Genomic DNA, 18137 nt, shown 5'->3' with positions numbered 1-18137 from the left:
CACGAAAACTGAACCACAGTGAAAGAAGAGGCCAGAGGAAGGTCAGTGGGCTGATTAACTAATAGTTTGGTAGGTAAGTCAGAACCTACCTAGCAAACTATTGCAAGCTTTACAACAAATGCAAACATTTTGCAGTGATGGAGTTTCCACAAGCTTTGCATTTTAGGAGATCTGTCTCATTCTTCTCAGCAGATCTACTCAGCCTTTGTTAGTCTGGGTGTCAGTCACCTGTTAACTGTCATCCTTGGGTTCCTCCACAGATGGAGGAGTTCATATCTTAATTTCTTGAACTCCAGTTCCCCATGCCCCTGCACTCTGAAGTACTTCTTCTATCTGTATGGTTACATTATTCTTTCCTCATGTTGGTTCATGAATACGGCAAGGCAGGAGGAAAAGAGCTTAGATGAGGTTGACGTGAAGGAGGACATGCAGAGGGTGTGACAGTGAAGGAAGAAGAAGAAATATTTCATTAGTTTTTAGAAAAGCATCCTCATAGCATTGTACCAGTGCTACATCTGCCATCCCTCACCATCAAGAGGCCTGCACTTGCCTGTACATTCATTTTCTTCTTATCAGAGCACGTTTTTCGCCATGCTCCCATAGATCTTTAAGTGAAATTTAGAGAACTATGGGCAGTCTTGTGAGTAAAAGCTGTTACTTAGAGTTGTTTCCATCTAGCACTAATCTCGCTTAGCTGGGTGTCTTATAGGGAACGACAGTTTGGCTGAACAATAACATAAAAAATAATCTGATGGTTCCAAAATTTTATCATTTTATACTTCACTGGTTAACCAGCTTTTACTGGTTTCATACCATAATCTAAGCTGGTAAGGTCTTCAGACACTTCCTTTGAGCTCATGACCTCGTGTTTGTCTTATGTATACTGAGATTATCCGAATGCACCACTGAAAAACACAGGAAATCATTCCTGCCTCTTTCTTTATAATCCCTTCATCTAAAAACACAAAAATTACACATCGTGAAATTTGTACACCCTTAATATCTGCTCATCTTTTACAGGAAAAAGGAAACAAAAACTGTCAGTATTATAAGAGGGGCACCTCAATTTCAACTTTATATTTTATATTTTGTGTGTAACATATCGGGGATATTTATATATTAGAGCTATTTTGTAATATATTGTATTATTTAATATGGTACTTATTGTCTTGGAGCACCTGTGACCAGATCATTTGCTCTGGGATTACTGAAGTATTGTGTCGTTCTGGTGTGCACTGTGTACTGGGAAAACTAGTCAGTGGAATTTCCCACAGATGGACTACAGTCAAGTTTGAATACCTTAAGGTTTAAAAGAAAGCGAAACCAGACCGCCCTCTGAGTTTACGAGTAATCTGGATTAACAGGTAAAATACATTCTGCCCATTTAAAACTCAACCTGAAAGTGTGTGTGTGTGTGTGTGTTTATGATTAGACTCTAAAAAGGCCAGTAAAGTCAGTCACGTGATTCCATATATTTACAGGGTATCCGGCGCGCTCTGGTCTGCGGCAGCTCGGTGCTCGCAGGTGTTTCTGAAGCTTGTCAGTGTGAAATTCCTGCCATTGTTTGAGGAATGCACAAAGGGCATTTCCACTTTCCGCCGTCATGTTCCGGGCTGCATATCTCTGTAGTAGGCTGTGAATGGTGACGGCGGTCAGCTGCCGCACTTGGTTTGTTCGTTCATACTTCCAGCGTTTTCGTGGCTTTTTCTCTGCTCCCGTGACAAGTTTTTGTTTGTTTGTTTGTTTCCCAGTCGCGGTCATGCTGAGCTGTGGAGCGTTCAGGAATATAACGCTCGGACTGTGCTGTAAGTCGACAAGTGCGGGCTGGTTTGCGTGTGTGTGAGGTTTAAAGGGAATTTACGCGCAAGTGTTCCTTCCCATCCAAAACCAGCGATCGGGATGGCAGAGGAGTTATTCAGGGATTACTTCCCGGATCTAACAGAGCTGGAAAATAAGATCGGGATGAAGACACCGAAAAGTCTTCTGACCTGGATGAGAGATGCTCCAAATTGTGAAGGTGGCCGGAGGTCTGAAGTGACCGGCAGGGAAAACCACAGCGCTGATTTCCCCGAGGCTTTGTCTGACAAAATTAACAACTTAAAAAAAGAGCTGGTAAACATTTCTGTGTTTTCTGTCTTTTCGTGTGTGTGTGTGTGTGTGTGTGTGTGTGTGTGTGTGTGTGTGTGTGTGTGTGTGTGTGTGTGTGTGTATTATAGGTATATTTATAGAAAAGATTCCAAATGGAGTTTCCATTATGCGTTTTAGTGACTCACCATTTCCTGTGTATTTTTCCTTACTTGGTCAAAGCTAAGCTAAAACTTGTACAACTTGTTTAGCAATCACTGTGACATGTATGAAGTGCCATTCTGCGCCACTTCACAGGCAGCAGTTTATTTCTTATGACAGCCACTCTTACCTGTGTTCTCACCACACCTGTCAGTGCCACATTCTGACTGGATTCCTCTGTTGACTCCCACCACCTTTGTTCCACTCTAATGCAATTAAAATGAGCATGATAGTGGGGTGGAAGGAGTGGAGAAGTTCATAGTACACACACACACACACACACCTGTTTCTTCAGTTACACCTTAACACTCACTAACTCTGTGGCATTTCATCAGAGATCGCTCCGTTCTGCCGATGTAAGGATCCTACGGCAGCTGGTGGCTTTGCACGAAGGGATCGAGACCATGCGCTGGCTACTGGAGGATAGGGGTCCTTTAACCAGTCATGGCAGCAGTTTAACAGGAAGCCTGAGCAGCCTGGAGAACGGGTCTTTGATGTCTCCCTCCAGGTGGGTGACCAGGTGTCCCACTCTCTTGTCTCCATGCCCCACATACTAAGGCAATGTCTCACATTTTAGTCTTCAAAAGAGAACACAGAGACACATAGTGTGATTTTCTTTTTAATTTTTTTCATTGTGATTGCTGTAAGCATGGAGCTTTAACAGCTTTAATGTTTTCAAAAGAGAACACAACCTTGCACAAAGACTGTTGGGATCAGGGTGTTAAAAAAAACTTCCATTTATGCTTACAGGTTATTTGTTTTACCAGCGTTTAATCTGGATACCTTTAACATGTTTTATTTTAAAACTATGTGTCAGTGTTAGTAATGTGTCCCACACAAACATATTTTTTGCCCCACATTTAATTTGTTGTGCTCTGGTCACCCAGCGTGTTACCCATTTAGTCTTTTGAAGATTAAATGAAGATGTTAAATATGCATACAGCTGCTAAGAGGATACACTAGGAGTAAGGTAAAGCTGTTGAACTAGAATTTTCTTGCATCCCTGCAAATATACACAAGCGACAGTTTCCTAAATTTAGTAGCCTGTAGCATGTTGGCAGCATAATGCAAGATATTCTAAAAGCGGTTAAATGGAGAAGTTGGGGCCCAAAGGATAGTCAAGGAGGTTTGTGGCAAATTAGATTCAACTGGAAAGACATAAATCACAAAATTTGCACATAAAATGCTGGCCAGGATTTTCAGGCCTTTGCACAAGTGGTCAAAAATGATATGTTGCTGATTAACTCTAACCCATCAGAATAGACTTTCCTTGAGAGGAATGAACTTAAATCCTGCCTGTGACTGATGCATTTCTATTCCTTTTCCCACAGAGAAAACCCAGGCTACCCTGAGGAATTGACTGAAATAATGGGTGAAAATTCAGAGAATTCAAACCCTAAAAGCTATGCTGACATTCTCAGTTCAGACTCTAGTGAAGGAACATCTCCGAGTCCTTCCGCCTCCGAATTTTTGATCAATCATCCTGCTCCTGGAAGTTTCGGTCAGACGTCATTTAGTCCTGCCAGTGGATTGAGTGATGAACAACCACAGGACTTTTTTCTAACGTATTTACCACCAAAAGTAAAAAATCGTGGCGACACCATCAGAAGAGTTTTGCTTAGATCTTGCAAACCAAGAAAAAGCTTGGACGTGGAGACTTTTGACCCCGCTCCACTTCCACGAGAGACACAGACAGTACACCAACCTCAGGAGAGATTCACAGCACCTCACACCAATATTATAGAAAAGGAAGACAGTGAAACCAGTGAAGAGGAAGTTTTCCTAGGCTATGATGTCCAGTGGTCCTGGGTGCAATCAGAAGATGATGTGACATTTGTATGACGACCTCTGAACACAACTTCGATTTATGATCTTTGCTTTAAAGCTTTTCAACCAGTGGTCTGAGAGTTAAAGCACTTTGGCACACTTGTTAGAATAAGATTGAAGCCACTGACTAATGTGAAGACTGTTTCTCTCTGTGTCACTATATACTCTGTGTGTTTGACTTGATATTTTTAAATTATTTGTTATAAATATTAAATAATCAGAAATGAATGATGTGATGAAGGTTTCAAACACCTGAATGAGATCTGAGCATCAGATTTTGTGTATTTGTTGTGTAACCATCGGGTCTTATGTTTTGTATTTGTTTAAATAACTTTGCTTAGCAGTTTTCTTATCTTGAATTTTATGGACACTTTCTTCTCAAATCTCTTGAAGACACGGGGGAAAAATAGCAGAAGGTGATTTTTTTTTTCAATTTAGAGTAAGGCTTTTTGTATTTATGAGCCTAATGTATCTTTTTTATATAATTGCCAAGACAATAAAAGTAATTTATTGATACTCTTGTTTGTTTCTTAGAAGAAAAGCATGAATGTTAAACGTCATTATTGGTGAAATAACTGTTGTGTCCTAATATAGTTGGGGAATACATTTTTTTAAGGTAAAAAGCATCGTCTAACTTGTTAAAAGAACTCCCATAGGTACTGCGCTGAGTTTAGATCTGGTGATTGCTAAAGCTGCGGCCTGTTTGACATCATTTTCAAAGTCATCAAACCATTCAGGGACACGTTTTTGCCCAGTGGATGGAGGCATTTTCATCCAGGAACTCACTGCCATCAGGACATGTTTCTGCAAAGGTTAAGGACAGGTGGTCTTTCACAGTGATCTGCAGTGATTCACCCCTATGAACCAATCCAAACTACTCACAAAATGCCTTCACAGCATAACAGAGCCGGGACAATCTAGGATCACAGGAATTTTTTGTTCCGCCTGTGCGAATTACAAATGTCCTGAGACTAAATGTAAACTTGGTTGTGGAAAAAGTGGCTACAAAAAGACTAATTGCAATTGTCAAAGCGGTTCATATAAGTTAGAAGTCCACTTTGTTTTTGTTTTTTTGTTTTGTTTTTTGTTTTTTTAAATTTTGTTATATCCCTCTTACTGTTTTAATCAATTTGTTTAACTTCGGCATATTTTAAAGAACAGGAACAGGAAGAAACCAGGTTCGGCAGAGGCATCCAGTTGGAGGCTAACGAGAGAAAGATGGGGCAAAAGACATACTGTGGAACAGAGGCAGGGAATAAGTTTTAAGCCTAAAAACTGAAGGCTCTGCCTCCCATTCTGCTTTTGAATATCCTGGGAACCACAAGTAAGTCAGCAGTTTTATTATTTGTTTTTCTTTAATTTATCGTGATAATCATATGTCCATTGTTAGTGGTGTAATACGTGTTAACGCAAATCCACAATTGATTATTTTAATTATTTCATGTTTGTTTTTGGGTTTTTTGCTTTATTAGCAAAAATCGTATTTTTTCCTTTTTTTATATTTACATATTATCTCTAAAAACTAATGAAATTACGAGGGAAATACAAAAGCCTTACATAGTATGTGTGTGCTATTCTTTCCGATAGGACCTAAACGCAACGTGACGTCATGTATAGACAACAGGAACTGTGTCAAAACGCAGGGATGTCTTCTTCGGGAAGGTAAATTTGCAAGTGCAGGTGGGTACGGAAGATGTAACGACTCGGATAGTTGGGAAGGAAACATGAAAGTTTGGTTTCTATGTAGTCTCCTTTTCGTCGCCCTGACGGATTGGACATCAGGAGACGACGGTAAGTGTTTCGGGCAGAGGTCACATAAAGTCCGACGTATTAGCACTTTTGCTAGCAGTCATGGCTGGCTTGCTTAAGCTTAATGAAGTTAACTCGTGAAAACACCTGAGAGACTCACTGAGCTGCCAGCGCTAGTCACTGAGCTCACAGTATATCTATGCAACGATGCTACTAACTGGTTATTTACCTTGGTGAAAGAACGCACTTTGTTTCTACTGTTCTATAGACATGCTTAGCCTTCATTGTTTGTTTGTTTGTTTGTTTGTTTGTTTTTAGTCTTATCTTGTCAAGTGTCCTGTATGCGTTTCCCTTCTCCCAACTATGTAAATATTTCAGTGTTTCATATTGGAAATGTATATCTATCTATATAGTGTAATTTATTTTTTATATAAGGTCAACGACGACAACCTACTCCTCACCCCACCCCAAGACGCACACACACTTAATAAACAAAAAACAAACAAACACACAAAACCCCTTTCTTATACTGCCACATATCTTTGGTAGTATGAGTTAGAACAGTTGTTCATGAGCTCAGAAACGTATGCCTACATCTTGATATTAAAAATGTATATTTAAATATATTAATAACAAAAATAACCCAGCTAATTTAAAAACCTTAAGCAGTGTGTGACACGATTAACTGCTAATATCTGCAGAGGGGACTAAAATATTAATTAAAGAGGAAGGTGTTTTGCTGGTTAAACTAATGACATTCAGTCCACCAGGTGATTTCTCATAGATGCTAATCTTAAAGTGCTGACGGCATCTGGTTAATTTGCCTGTTTTGTTATACTGGACGTGGTCAGAACTGCCATCTTTGCTGTAACATCAAAGCTTTCCTTGCCACTGTGCTAAAGGAGTTATTAATAAATTTTTCACACTCTATTTTCTCCACATCCCACATGTTGGCCAAGGTTCCTAAGAAAACAAAACTCATCTGTTATGATGCTAAATCACTGAAGCTTGCCCATGCCAGCTGTGTTTCCACACAAAGAGCATATCGTAACTGATCTCAGAGCAGTGAAAGCTGAGCCAGCAGCAGATTAGATCCTGGTCTCCCTTAAGTTTAGAGTCAAAGACCAGAGATTTATCCACAATGTGTTATGTGCAAATGACTTTAAAAAAGGCTGCTGGCCTCTCAGCTTGTCCAGCTCCAGTCACTGTTATTGGGAATGGGGACTCGCATAAAATGGAGACGGCTACAGTTTCCTAAGAGCACGAAACAAGTGCACCTGTAATAGTTTAGTGCAGCCACAAGATGTAATGTAAAGGATGGATGCACACAGGTGAAGAGCTTTATGACAGCACTGTTTGAGATGAAAGGGGAGAGATAATTATGATTGGTAGATTTTAAATATGTCTATTTTTGATTGGACAAGGGGAGGACTGCTTGCCTTGCTTGTCCTGACGGAACGCCACTGCTTTAGTGTGCGTCTCCATGTTTTGAGAGAAACTCCAAGTTGATAAGGTGAAAGACTGTCTTACTATTTTTCCTGCAGATGGACAGGTGACATTTGTGTCAGAGCTGTCATCCAAACCTGCCCAGAAATTGTCAAAGTATGGCTGGTACGGGAATGCGAGGCTGCAGAGGTTTCACATACCGGAGGAAACCGCCATTGCTCGCTGGCTCTTTTCTGTGACAAAGGGCCACAGTTTCCACTGCGGGAGGCATAATGTCACTATGTAAGCTATGAAGTTTATTAATAATGACCTTTTGTGCCTCTTTATGATGTATTTTATCCCCCCCTAACCTAACTTTATGTTATAACCATTTTGCAGCTATATTCGATGGGGTGCCCCTCCTGTTATAAACCCCACAAGGCAGGAGTTTCCCAATACGACACTGTGGACCCCCTGTTTGTCTCTGACTTTACCTGTAATCTCAGAGAACTCCACAACTTTTAACCTCTCTGACCCCGCCGCAGGTGATTGGTATGTTGCTGCTCACTTGCCTGAAGATGATGGCCGCATAGAACAGAAGGTTGGTATAGAACAGCGTATGGTGCATGTTGCTGCTGCTGCCACAGTTACGTTATCCACCATTTTTCTTCCCTGATCCAGTGCATTAAAATTTCTGTGAAGTTACCAGGAGTATATGGAAGAAAGAACTGGTTTAAATTTTCTTGGCTGTTATCTAGGGCTGGGCGATATATCGAGTTTTAAAAAATATCGATATATTTTTATCCGAGATATAAGATGTGACAATATCCTTTATATCGATATAGTCTATGTTACGTTATAACTATACTTGTGGAGCCGCAAGTTTGCCTCTCTTTTGTCTCTATGCAACGTTACTCGGCCTCGCCTCTCTCCTTCACTGAACACAACTCCCCCTCCTCCCCCATCGCTTCACCTGCAGGCAGCGACAAGATGGACACGGCAAATCTCCGTTAACAAGTTACTGCAACATTTTCTCAAAAGTTGACAGTGCGCCTTATGTATGAATTCTGGTTGTGCTTGATGACCGCAAACCGATTTTATGTGATACACGGCGCTCAGCAATACGTCAAAAAATGTTTTAGTACGACTTTGGTAAGCTACGGAGCTGCACCGCTTGATGGATTGTCGGAGCATTACGGCTACCGAGGAGCCTCGCGGAGTGATACGTACTGTGCTTCAATGTAATATTACCGTACTGTGTGTGTATAAGGACCATAAATGGCACCTGTTCAGAGACATGGTTACGAAGCAGATTTCAAACTCCAGGCTGTCAGTCACGCAGTAGAAGTTGGGAACAGAGCAGCTGTGAAATCTGTCTATGTTATTATGCTCAGCGTCTTTTAGTTTACATTTTGACTGCACAATTGTGAGCTCTTCGTTATGCACAAAAACAACATTGTTTTCTTTTATTTATGGAGCATTATTATTTAATAAATGCTTGAGTAGTTGTTTTCATGTACATCTATGCTGTATGTTAATAAAAGTGCCTGTGTGACATCTGGGACACAGCTTTGACTAAGAACTCTCTTTTTGTTCTTACTTTATGGCTTTAAAAAAATATCGAGATGTATATCTTATATCGCCATCCAGCTAAAAAATATTGAGATATGAATTTTGGGTCATATCGCCCAGCCCTACTGTTATCGAATTTTGACAATTATGTAACCTTTGTACTTGCGTGAGGGTGAGAGGGGGCAGACAATGTACATTGTTAGTATTCTGGTCATGTTACACTAGTACTCAAAATTTCCTTTATCACTCTAACTTGATATAGCAGTTTTGTTTTTTCATGCTAAACCGGCTGAACCACGTTCTTTGGCTCCGTTCCTCCTGCAAAAGTGTTTTCTTACTTATCATTTGATCTGTTTACATTTTATCTTAAATCTCTGCATTGTGTTGGTGTGCATTAGTCTCCTATTGTTCTCCTGTAATCTCTCTTATCACCTCCTCTTATTCACTTATTCAGACTGAATGGCGCCCATCTGTATAAGAAGAAGTGTGCACCACAATCTTTTTACTTATAAACTTTTGTCTGTCTGTCTTTATCTGTTAGGGTTTTCCGTCCTGCTCCTATTTCTTCCAGCCTCAATTGTCAGTCAGGAGAGCAGTGGACACACCTGTTTTGCAGAACGGCACATTCCTGACACAAACTGCAGCCCCTGACAAACCTGCACGCCTTAAGTAAGAAGTGCATGTTTTATTTCCTGTATTTCCAGTCTTTGCACATTTTTTCTTTGCATCAGTCAGAAGACCGTAAGTGAGTGTATTTGTTCTCTCGCTCTTAGATTGTATGTTCCTGAGTTTGCCTCTTCCCTTTCGGTTTCCGTGGCTGGCTGTTCATCAGAGGAGGGAACGGAGATGGGAAACTGTTTCCTGGTCCTCAGGCTTGGCTCAGCTTCTCTGCAGCAGGGCCCAGTAACTATGAACTGCTCAGGGTTTAGCTGCTCTGCAGCTCTCTCTAACCCACCTTGGGACACCTGGATACGAGTTGTTATTGAGAGCACCCGAACCAACCGTACTGTTACCTTCAGCGTTGTCTCAAACTACACAGGTGAATAGAGAAATATGTACACTGAAGTATGTACACACATTACACCTGTGTGTGAAATCACTCTTTACTCACTACAATATATAAACTATGCTGTGGGCCCAAAACATCCTCCAGTACCTTAAGAAAAATAGTCTAAAATGTGGTCACTCTCTCATTGCATCATCATGAATGAAAAGAAAAAAAGTAGCCTGTCACAAAATAGACCCGCATTTCTTTTCTCTTCCACTTTGCCAGTGAGCTCCAACTCTTTAAATAAGAAGTGTTGAATGAGTGCATGATTCCAGACACAACCTGTGTTTCTGTTCTAACCCATTTTCTTGTGTATCCATTTTGCTTCAGTGGGATGTAAGCCAAAAAGTGTTGGCCTCAAAGCAGATGATGAGATCTTTAAGCTCCATGGCAACAGCAGTTATAGCAACTCCTCATCATCAAGCAACAGTTCGGTGCTTGCAGACACAGGTGTCTTCAGCAATAAATCGTTGTCATGGATGTCATGGTTGCTGGGGTCGGCGTGTGTGTGGAGCATCCCTGTGCTGTATGAGGAGGTGGATGTCTTGTCACTGCGATTCACCCCTGTTGGTGGAGCCAATGTTAGCGTTACAAATACACACCCCACGCTGCTCACGTACCCCCTGCACGCGCATGCCAGTGGTGGCACACTCAACCTGCAGCTCACACTCAACTCTGTGAGTAACATTGAATCACTGTACTTCATAGACAGATTGGAAAGTCACAGAGTTGAGCTTCCGTGGAGATTTGCATTGATACATGCGTCTGTGTGGTGCTTTTGTAGACTAACATGACATTGGGGAACAGCAGCAGTGTGGTTGCCTGTCTCTCTCCCTGGGCTCCAGTCCTTGAACTGAACCACTCTCAGTCGTGTCGCACAGGTACAGCAGCACTGATTCAAATTCACACACATCAAACACCAGAAAACACTGCTTATGCCTAACTGATCAGAACGCTTCGATGAAGAATTCCATGCAAATGTCTTAATTTATGTAGATGGATTATAAATCAGCTGAAAATTTTTCTGTTTAAATTATTTTTACATAAAGTTCAAGTGGTTTTCTATTCCAATTCACTTTGTTATCATGTAGTGTAGCTTTATGGGATCTCTTAAATGTGTGTCATCCATTTGTCGTAGCTGTGGCTCAGGAGGTAGAATAGGTCATCTTCCAATCATATGTTTGGTGCTTTGATTACATGGTGCATGTTGAAGTGGCCTCAGCAATGTACCGAACCCTGAGCTGCCTAAGATTCTTAGGTATAGAAAAAAAAAGAAGTGGTTTTGTGATTGGGTGAATGACTAAAAAGTAATTTGAGTACTCCAGTACTGTTGAAAAGTTCTATACAATACCAGTTCTCTTATCATTTCAAACAAAATCTAACACAAAATACCGTATTGACAGTGGGTCTGATTTTTAGATGATAATGTGCTCTGTAGGCAAAACAGTGTGTTGTTGATTTGATGACAGATTTATTTGGAGGTTATGGTGTTGCTGTGAATGCCAGCGTTCCTAAAGCTGTGGTCAGGCTGCCTTTTCCTCAGTCAGCAACGTGGTACCTCACCCTGCAGCTTATATGCAACAGGTAAAGTGTACACACACACACACACACACACACACACACACACACACACACACACACACACACACACACACACACACACACACACACACACACACACACACTGCAGTAGCAGACTGTGTTTAGTTCTGCAACTTTTCGTGCTTCAGATATTTTTGAAATGTACACTAAATATGTACCACATCTGACATTCAAAATTTTTAGTTTGCATTTTAGAAGTTTGAAATTTCATGAAATGAGATGTCATTCATACTTTGTGTGTGTAATGTATGTATAATAATACATGCATGTGTTTGTGCTTTTTCTTGCAGCAGTAACTGTGGTAATACATCAGTGGTGTCTGTGACCCCAGAGGTGTTCCTCAGTGCCTGTGTAGAGGACTGTGGGTTATACGGTGAATGTAGACTTCTGAGATCTTACAGCTACCTGTACGCTGGATGTGTATGCAAGGCTGGTACGCCCACACACACAGACACACACAGTCCCTCTCCCCTAAGAAAAGGCCTTGTTAAAGTTGTAGTAGAAGCATTAAAAAAAACCAATCTATGTCTTGATGCATGCTCAGTCATCCAGGTAAGGAAATCCCAAAAAGTTGATTCTGTTCGTCTGGACGTTTTCAGTGGGAGAAACGTTTCGTCACTCACCCAAGTTACTTCTTCGGTCTCAGCTGACTGCAGGTTTCCCCAACCTTATAAACAGTAAATTTCTTAAGGTACTGTTTTTCAGCAATTCAGTTTTGAGCAATTTGACTGAAAATCCTCCAGAAAGCACAGAGCCAGCTGCTCAATGAATGGGTGAGACTAACAAATTTTACCATCGATGTGCTAAAATCAACAAAAGAGCAGATCCGATAGAGACTTGCAATGATTCTAGATAAGAAAATTCTTCAAAAGGTGTTTGAATTCACTGAGAAGGCTCATCTACCACAGCATGAAGTGTCTAAGACCAGTCAATAAAGGAATTTCGACCTACTTGTTGTACGTCAGAAACCACAGCAAAATACGGAGAGTGTCCTCAGTGGCCAGAAGACAGAAGGATGCCACACTGAGGATGTGGACAACTGGGTGAAAAAAATTTTCTGACAGACAACTCATTCAAGCAGAGAAAAACATCCTTGCAAAAGGGTTGAACTTTGCTGTGACGCAGAGACAAATTCCACTAGATCACAGCCACAGAAACAGCGATTCGAAACGACAACATTGCAGACGTGGAAGCAGAGCAGCTGGCTGGGCTCAGCAATGCAAATCCCCCACCATCCAAAATCAGCACAGAGGTGAGGAAGGGACTCATATCGCTTAGTAATGACATCAACAACATCATCATCTCAAGGGTAGGTGGACAGTTTTGCTAAAGCAGAAAGACTATCGTGAGAAAATATTGTCACCGCTCCCTGAAGCAGTGGAGGTAGCTCATAAGTGATTACAGGATGACCCCAACCTCAGCAACAGGACCACTCTCAGCACGTGGGTTTGCTTTTGTAACTGTCTTAATTCCACCTATTTCACATAGCAGGGTCAGTACTACAGACAGGAACATGGGTGTGCCATGGGCTCCCCAGTTTCACCCATTGTGGCCAACTTGTACATGGAATAAGTGGAAAAGAGGGCTTTGTTATCCTACCCTGGAACACCACTAAGTCATTGGTTGAGGTATGTGGATGACTGTTGGGTGAAAATCAAACCTCAAGACGTGCCACAATTCACGGATCACATTAACTCGGTGGACCAGAATTCACCAGGGATGATATGAAAGTGGCAGGTGAGACTTCTTAGGCTGTGAGATTTCCATTAGTAACTGTGGACATTTAAAAGTTGATGTAAACTTATGATCAGCATTTAACGTTTGACTCTCATCATCCACTGGAGCACAAACTGGGTGTCATTAGGATGCAACAACACAGACCCAACACCATCCCCACAGATACAGCGGCCAGGGAAGCAGAAGAACATTGATCTATGGTCGTGATGATTTGTATATAAATGATCCAGAAACTGACCCCCACAGCCGTTGTTCATCAGTGATGTTAGTCTCAGTCATTGTGCAAATACAGTGTTTATAAGGGTGTGGAAACCTGCAGTCAGCTCAGACTGAAGATGAGTGAACAGAATCAACTTGTGTCACTGCAGCCTGTATTTCACTAATATTAAAATATATCATTATCTCCTCCTCAGAAAATTACAGTCATGCATTTATTTATTTTCACTGTGTGTGCAGGTTGGAGTGGTTGGGGCTGCACAGATGATTCAACAGCTCAGTCATATAGTCACCAGTTGTTAGCAACTCTGTTGCTCACGCTCAGCAACTTGGCTTTCCTGCCTGCCATCGTGGTTGCAGTCAAACACGGTTACATCACCGAGGCCTCTGTCTACCTCTTCAGCATGTTTTTCTCCACGGTAAAACATTCAGGAACATACATGTACCTTTTTATACATGTAGACATAGTTATGAGTGTGTTTCTGATACATAAATAGGTTTAAGAGTCAATTGTTATGGTGTGGGTTTTTGTAAAGAGAGAAGTTTTAGGAAATGAGACGGTGAACTTTCCTGTTTCTGCACTGTTCATTCACAAGCTTGGATTCTTACACATTGAACTTTTATAGCTTTAATATCATTTTGGCATAGTGTGTAAGTAGGACTGAGATATTCAGTAAACTTGTCACCAGTAAAGATGATACAAAAATAGTAATAAAAAAACAAGGTGAGCATCGGCAAATAATAATAATCTTAGTTTAAACTTTGATATCAACCCTTACTGTCATTTTTTCCCTCTTGTTTGTAGTTCTACCATGCTTGTGACCAGCCGGGCATTGCAGTAATGTGTATAATGGACTATAATACTCTGCAGTACTGTGACTTCCTAGGATCCATCTGCTCCTTCTGGGTCACCATCCTGTGCATGGCTCGCATCAGAAACACATTCAAATATGTAAGATGCTGATTCCTGCCTCTTCTTTCATACCGTTGACACACTCTGCTAAGGATTGGTATATTATAAAAGCCTGTGTGGGTTTTTCTTGCCACTTTGTGTGTGTAGACTCTGTTCATGCTCGGGACTCTGCTGATAGCCATGTCAATGCAACTGGACCGCACGGGCCTGTGGAACCTGCTGGGCCCCATCCTCTGTGCCATACTGATCATGGTCATTGCCTGGGTAAGAGATGCATTTTCCATCTGTTGCAGATGTTGATTATATTTTGGACAGTAATAAAACTGTTTCTCCTCTTTTCTGTTTACAGGTGCGCAAAGGGGTCCATCGACGACATTGTTACCCGCCCTCTTGGAGGCGTTGGGTCTTCTACCTGATCCCCGGGGTGTTGTGCGCCTTAATCGGCCTGTGTTTGTACACTTTTGCTGAGACGGAGGACAACTACTATTACACACACTCGCTGTGGCACATCCTGGTGGCGAGCTGCGTGGTGTTACTGCTACCACCAAAGAAGAAAAACAGGGACATGTTTGGCTGGAGCAGAGGCTGGAGCCTGAACTGGAGCTGGAGACCCCGGGTTTGTGGATACACTCTCTGTGAAGGCAGCAAAGATGAACTCTACACTGTCACATAGTAGGTCAGGAGATGCTATGTCTAGGCAGTGGCTGTTTGACACCCTTAGACTTACACGAGCATCTGATCCCTGCTGGTGTTGACATTTTACAAAACGTTTCCAATTAATGTATTTTAAAAATCAAAGTGGACCTATATTCTCTTGGGTCTGCAGGTTTCTTATTCATAATTGCATTAAATTAAGTCTTAAACAGAACATGCACAAACACATTTGAAACCTCCACAGTGGACTATTTGATCAGCGGTTCATTGCACCAGCTTAATGTAGGGTTGAGCATCTAAACCTTAGACTTTATGCCCAGGAGTTTATGTGCTTTGTGTATATTTTACTAGTGTAGGACGTTAATGTTTGAAATATTTATAAAGAAGTCTTAGAAGTCTTTATATTTAGTCTATTGACACTACTATGTTTAGATCCATTCGACACATGCTTGATCTTTAACTAACAGATAGTTTTAATACTAGCTTTTTTTCCAGGGCTGCTACGCTCTGTCGTGTAGTCGTCCAAGCGCAATGCGCAATAAGACAAATTTATTAGACCATTTTAAACAAAACAACACCTTTGCCAAAGTCTGCTTCTTACATTTCTCATGCCTTAATGTTCAATTCAGTCTCCTAAAGAGTGTTGGACTCAAAATTGACTGTTTTATAGTATCAAAATGACCACAGCTAAAACCACAGCTAACAGCATCTTTTGATTTGCCCGTTCTTCTTTTTAGCACCTACACTACCCACAAAGCAATGCAACACTTGCACAGTCAGTTGTCCCAGTAAAGAGATTATCTTTGACTCTATACACAAATATATAATATGGTACTGTAAACAAACTTTAATGTATAAAGTCAGTGTGATTCCTTTTTAACTTGCTCTTAAGTTTTTGTCCAAATAAAAACTGTCTTGACCCTTATCTGAGTTGCCATCACCCCTACAGACTTTGAGTTAGATGATATAAACAGGTGGGGAAATGTAAGTGTAATAGCAGTGTAGTAAATGTTAGCGTTGTAGCTGTACATCACTATATCTGAATGTTCAAATGTGTGAAGTGTATCTGAACATTTCTACCTGTTTCTGAGTCCTTAAGGATGTTTATAGCCGAGTGTGTTATTTTTGTGAACTAATGAAAAGGATTTGCACACAACTTTGTGGTTGCACTCATGTTTGAGTTCACACAGAACTCCTCTCCAGTCTACCAGTTTTACTTGGATTGTAAAGTGATATAAATGGAGAACAGACCACACTGTCATTTTTAGTGCTTGCTGAAGCCTCACTGTAACCACAGTAACAGCACAGAAGACTCACCTTTTTATCCTTTTATCATTGCTCGCATATTTTTCTGACAGATGCACGTTGCAAAACAATGATGTCAGACTTTTGGCAGTGGAACTTTTCCACACCAGTCACATGGCTGACTGGTTTTGCTATTCTGTTTCTAAAAACTATTCACATCCAGTGATAATAAAACAGCTTTATTGATGCTAAAATCCTGTGTAGGTCTACGTTGTTCCCCTCAGACGATATGTCAAAATCAGTAAGAGAATAGGAAAAGAATGTCACCTACAAGCAAACCTGACAATGGGATTGGTGTCATTAAAATCATAACCAAAGCCGTCCCTAGTTATGGGCTTTATTTGTACTTGGAGATGAAACTCATAGCTATAAATGCTAAAACTGAGTTCACTAACAATTGCATGTTTTATTGGAAGGTATCCATGCAAGTCTCTTTCATTTGTCTTCACACTTGTCTACAGATCTGCTTGCAGATACAAAAAAGTTCTCACATGTAAAATGTTTTACACATTCAGATACAGTAATACACAGCCAGCATACTTACGGCCCTGTTTTGTTTCCATATTCAGTTTGATTTCCATAATCATTGCTGAAGCTAAGTAACACCATGTCCTTCTTTTAAACTCTAATTCCGTTAAATTCTACTCCAAAACCACTTCCTGTATTCACCTGACGCACTTTATGATTAGATGCAATGTATATAGCTACCGATATTACATAGCAGAGCAATCCAGTGTTCATAGTGTGCAAAGTGAAACTCATTGAATGTATATTCAGAATTTAGTCTTGTGCCTCTTTGTGTACTTTGTATGCCTGAATGTGTGTTTTTTCTCTTCTACCAATAAGGCTGCTGAATACTTTCCATACTGTTTTATGTAAGATGTACACACTGCTTTACACATTGTCTAGTGTGTTGCATACTGCAAGGGTTTTGCACATGGTTCAAACTGAATGTTTCCTACTAACACTCTTGCATTGCCTTTCTTTTATTGTTATAATGCTTTTTTTCTCTCATGTATTAGCGCGAATCGCATTGTTGAATAAGTAGGAGGATGAATAGGATTTCTTCAATCGCAACACACTGTTGCTCTCTTTGTGTAAACATGGAAAAATGTTATGTTCGGCATCAGAAGTGATTTTATTTCCCTGTACTGTCAGTCTGTCAGAAACCCAAACAGCATTTTAACCTACCAAAAATAAATCCATGTATAAAGAACATAATTTCATTTGTTGTAAATGCTTTTTATGTGGCTGTTCTTTTCCATTCCTAAGGCGAAGACACGCCATCGCCAGCACTTATACTTGGATAGCAGAGAGGGGATGGGGAACAAAGGGAAGCAGATTATCTTAATCCTCAAAAATGCTGAAAGTGGTTGTGCTGAAAGACGCGGTCCTGTGCGTGTGTGTGTGTGTGTGTGTGTGTGGGGAGAAAAAGTATTTCCCTGTATCCATAAATAGCTTCCCTCCATTAGTAAAATTGATGGTCCTGCAAAGCTTAGAGATCACAACATTAAGCTGAACTGCTTTGGTGTGGTTAGCGTGCGTGTAGACCTACCTCAGAAAAAAGTGTGAAGAATTTAAAAGCCTGTTTTTTGTTAACACATTGTTGCTGTTGAGTTGCACTTCAAAAACTCTGGAATCTACACTTCCTGTAATATATAAACTTTTTTCTCTGTAATCCTGAAAACTTTGGAGGCTTGGTTCAGATCTATAGAGCTGAATGAAGCTTCCACGGGCTGAAAGAAACACTACAGTCACACTACAGATAAAAGTGGTTATGCACAACACAAAGAAAATTGTTGC

The 18137-nt window shown here is 40.8% G+C and overlaps 2 protein-coding genes across 2 annotated transcripts; both read left to right on the top strand.

Annotated features, from left to right (window-relative positions):
• Positions 1-1470: 1470 nt before the first annotated feature.
• Positions 1471-4629, top strand: LOC102083202 (leucine rich adaptor protein 1). Its single transcript, XM_005458085.4, has 4 exons — positions 1471-1668; positions 1752-2112; positions 2622-2794; positions 3618-4629. Exons 2-4 carry the CDS (start codon positions 1900-1902, stop codon positions 4126-4128), a joined length of 897 nt encoding a protein of 298 aa, XP_005458142.1. The 5' UTR covers positions 1471-1668; positions 1752-1899; the 3' UTR covers positions 4129-4629.
• A 682-nt stretch (positions 4630-5311) lies between these two features.
• pgap6 (post-glycosylphosphatidylinositol attachment to proteins 6) lies at positions 5312-17550 on the top strand. The gene is made up of 14 exons (XM_005458088.4): positions 5312-5437; positions 5701-5904; positions 7407-7590; positions 7687-7888; positions 9401-9528; positions 9633-9898; positions 10238-10584; positions 10692-10788; positions 11377-11491; positions 11800-11942; positions 13703-13881; positions 14268-14414; positions 14523-14639; positions 14725-17550. The coding sequence occupies exons 2-14, from the start codon at positions 5838-5840 to the stop codon at positions 15046-15048; spliced, it is 2316 nt and encodes a 771-aa protein (XP_005458145.1). The 5' UTR covers positions 5312-5437; positions 5701-5837; the 3' UTR covers positions 15049-17550.
• Positions 17551-18137: the final 587 nt, after the last annotated feature.

The sequence above is a fragment of the Oreochromis niloticus genome, linkage group LG18, assembly GCF_001858045.2.
Source record: "Oreochromis niloticus isolate F11D_XX linkage group LG18, O_niloticus_UMD_NMBU, whole genome shotgun sequence".
Taxonomy (NCBI): Eukaryota; Metazoa; Chordata; class Actinopteri; order Cichliformes; family Cichlidae; genus Oreochromis; species Oreochromis niloticus.
The sequence above is the reverse complement of the archived record's forward strand: the minus strand, read 5'-3'. Positions and strand labels throughout refer to the sequence as shown.

Coding starts and splice junctions, on each gene's coding strand:
- LOC102083202 (XM_005458085.4), top strand. CDS start 1,900: ATGGCAGAGGAGTTATTCAGGGATTACTTCCCGGATCTAACAGAGCTG. Junction 2,113..2,621: donor ACAACTTAAAAAAAGAGCTG/GTAAACATTTCT, acceptor GCATTTCATCAG/AGATCGCTCCGTTCTGCCGA. Junction 2,795..3,617: donor TCTTTGATGTCTCCCTCCAG/GTGGGTGACCAG, acceptor CTTTTCCCACAG/AGAAAACCCAGGCTACCCTG.
- pgap6 (XM_005458088.4), top strand. CDS start 5,838: ATGAAAGTTTGGTTTCTATGTAGTCTCCTTTTCGTCGCCCTGACGGAT. Junction 9,529..9,632: donor GACAAACCTGCACGCCTTAA/GTAAGAAGTGCA, acceptor TCTCGCTCTTAG/ATTGTATGTTCCTGAGTTTG. Junction 10,585..10,691: donor TGCAGCTCACACTCAACTCT/GTGAGTAACATT, acceptor GTGCTTTTGTAG/ACTAACATGACATTGGGGAA.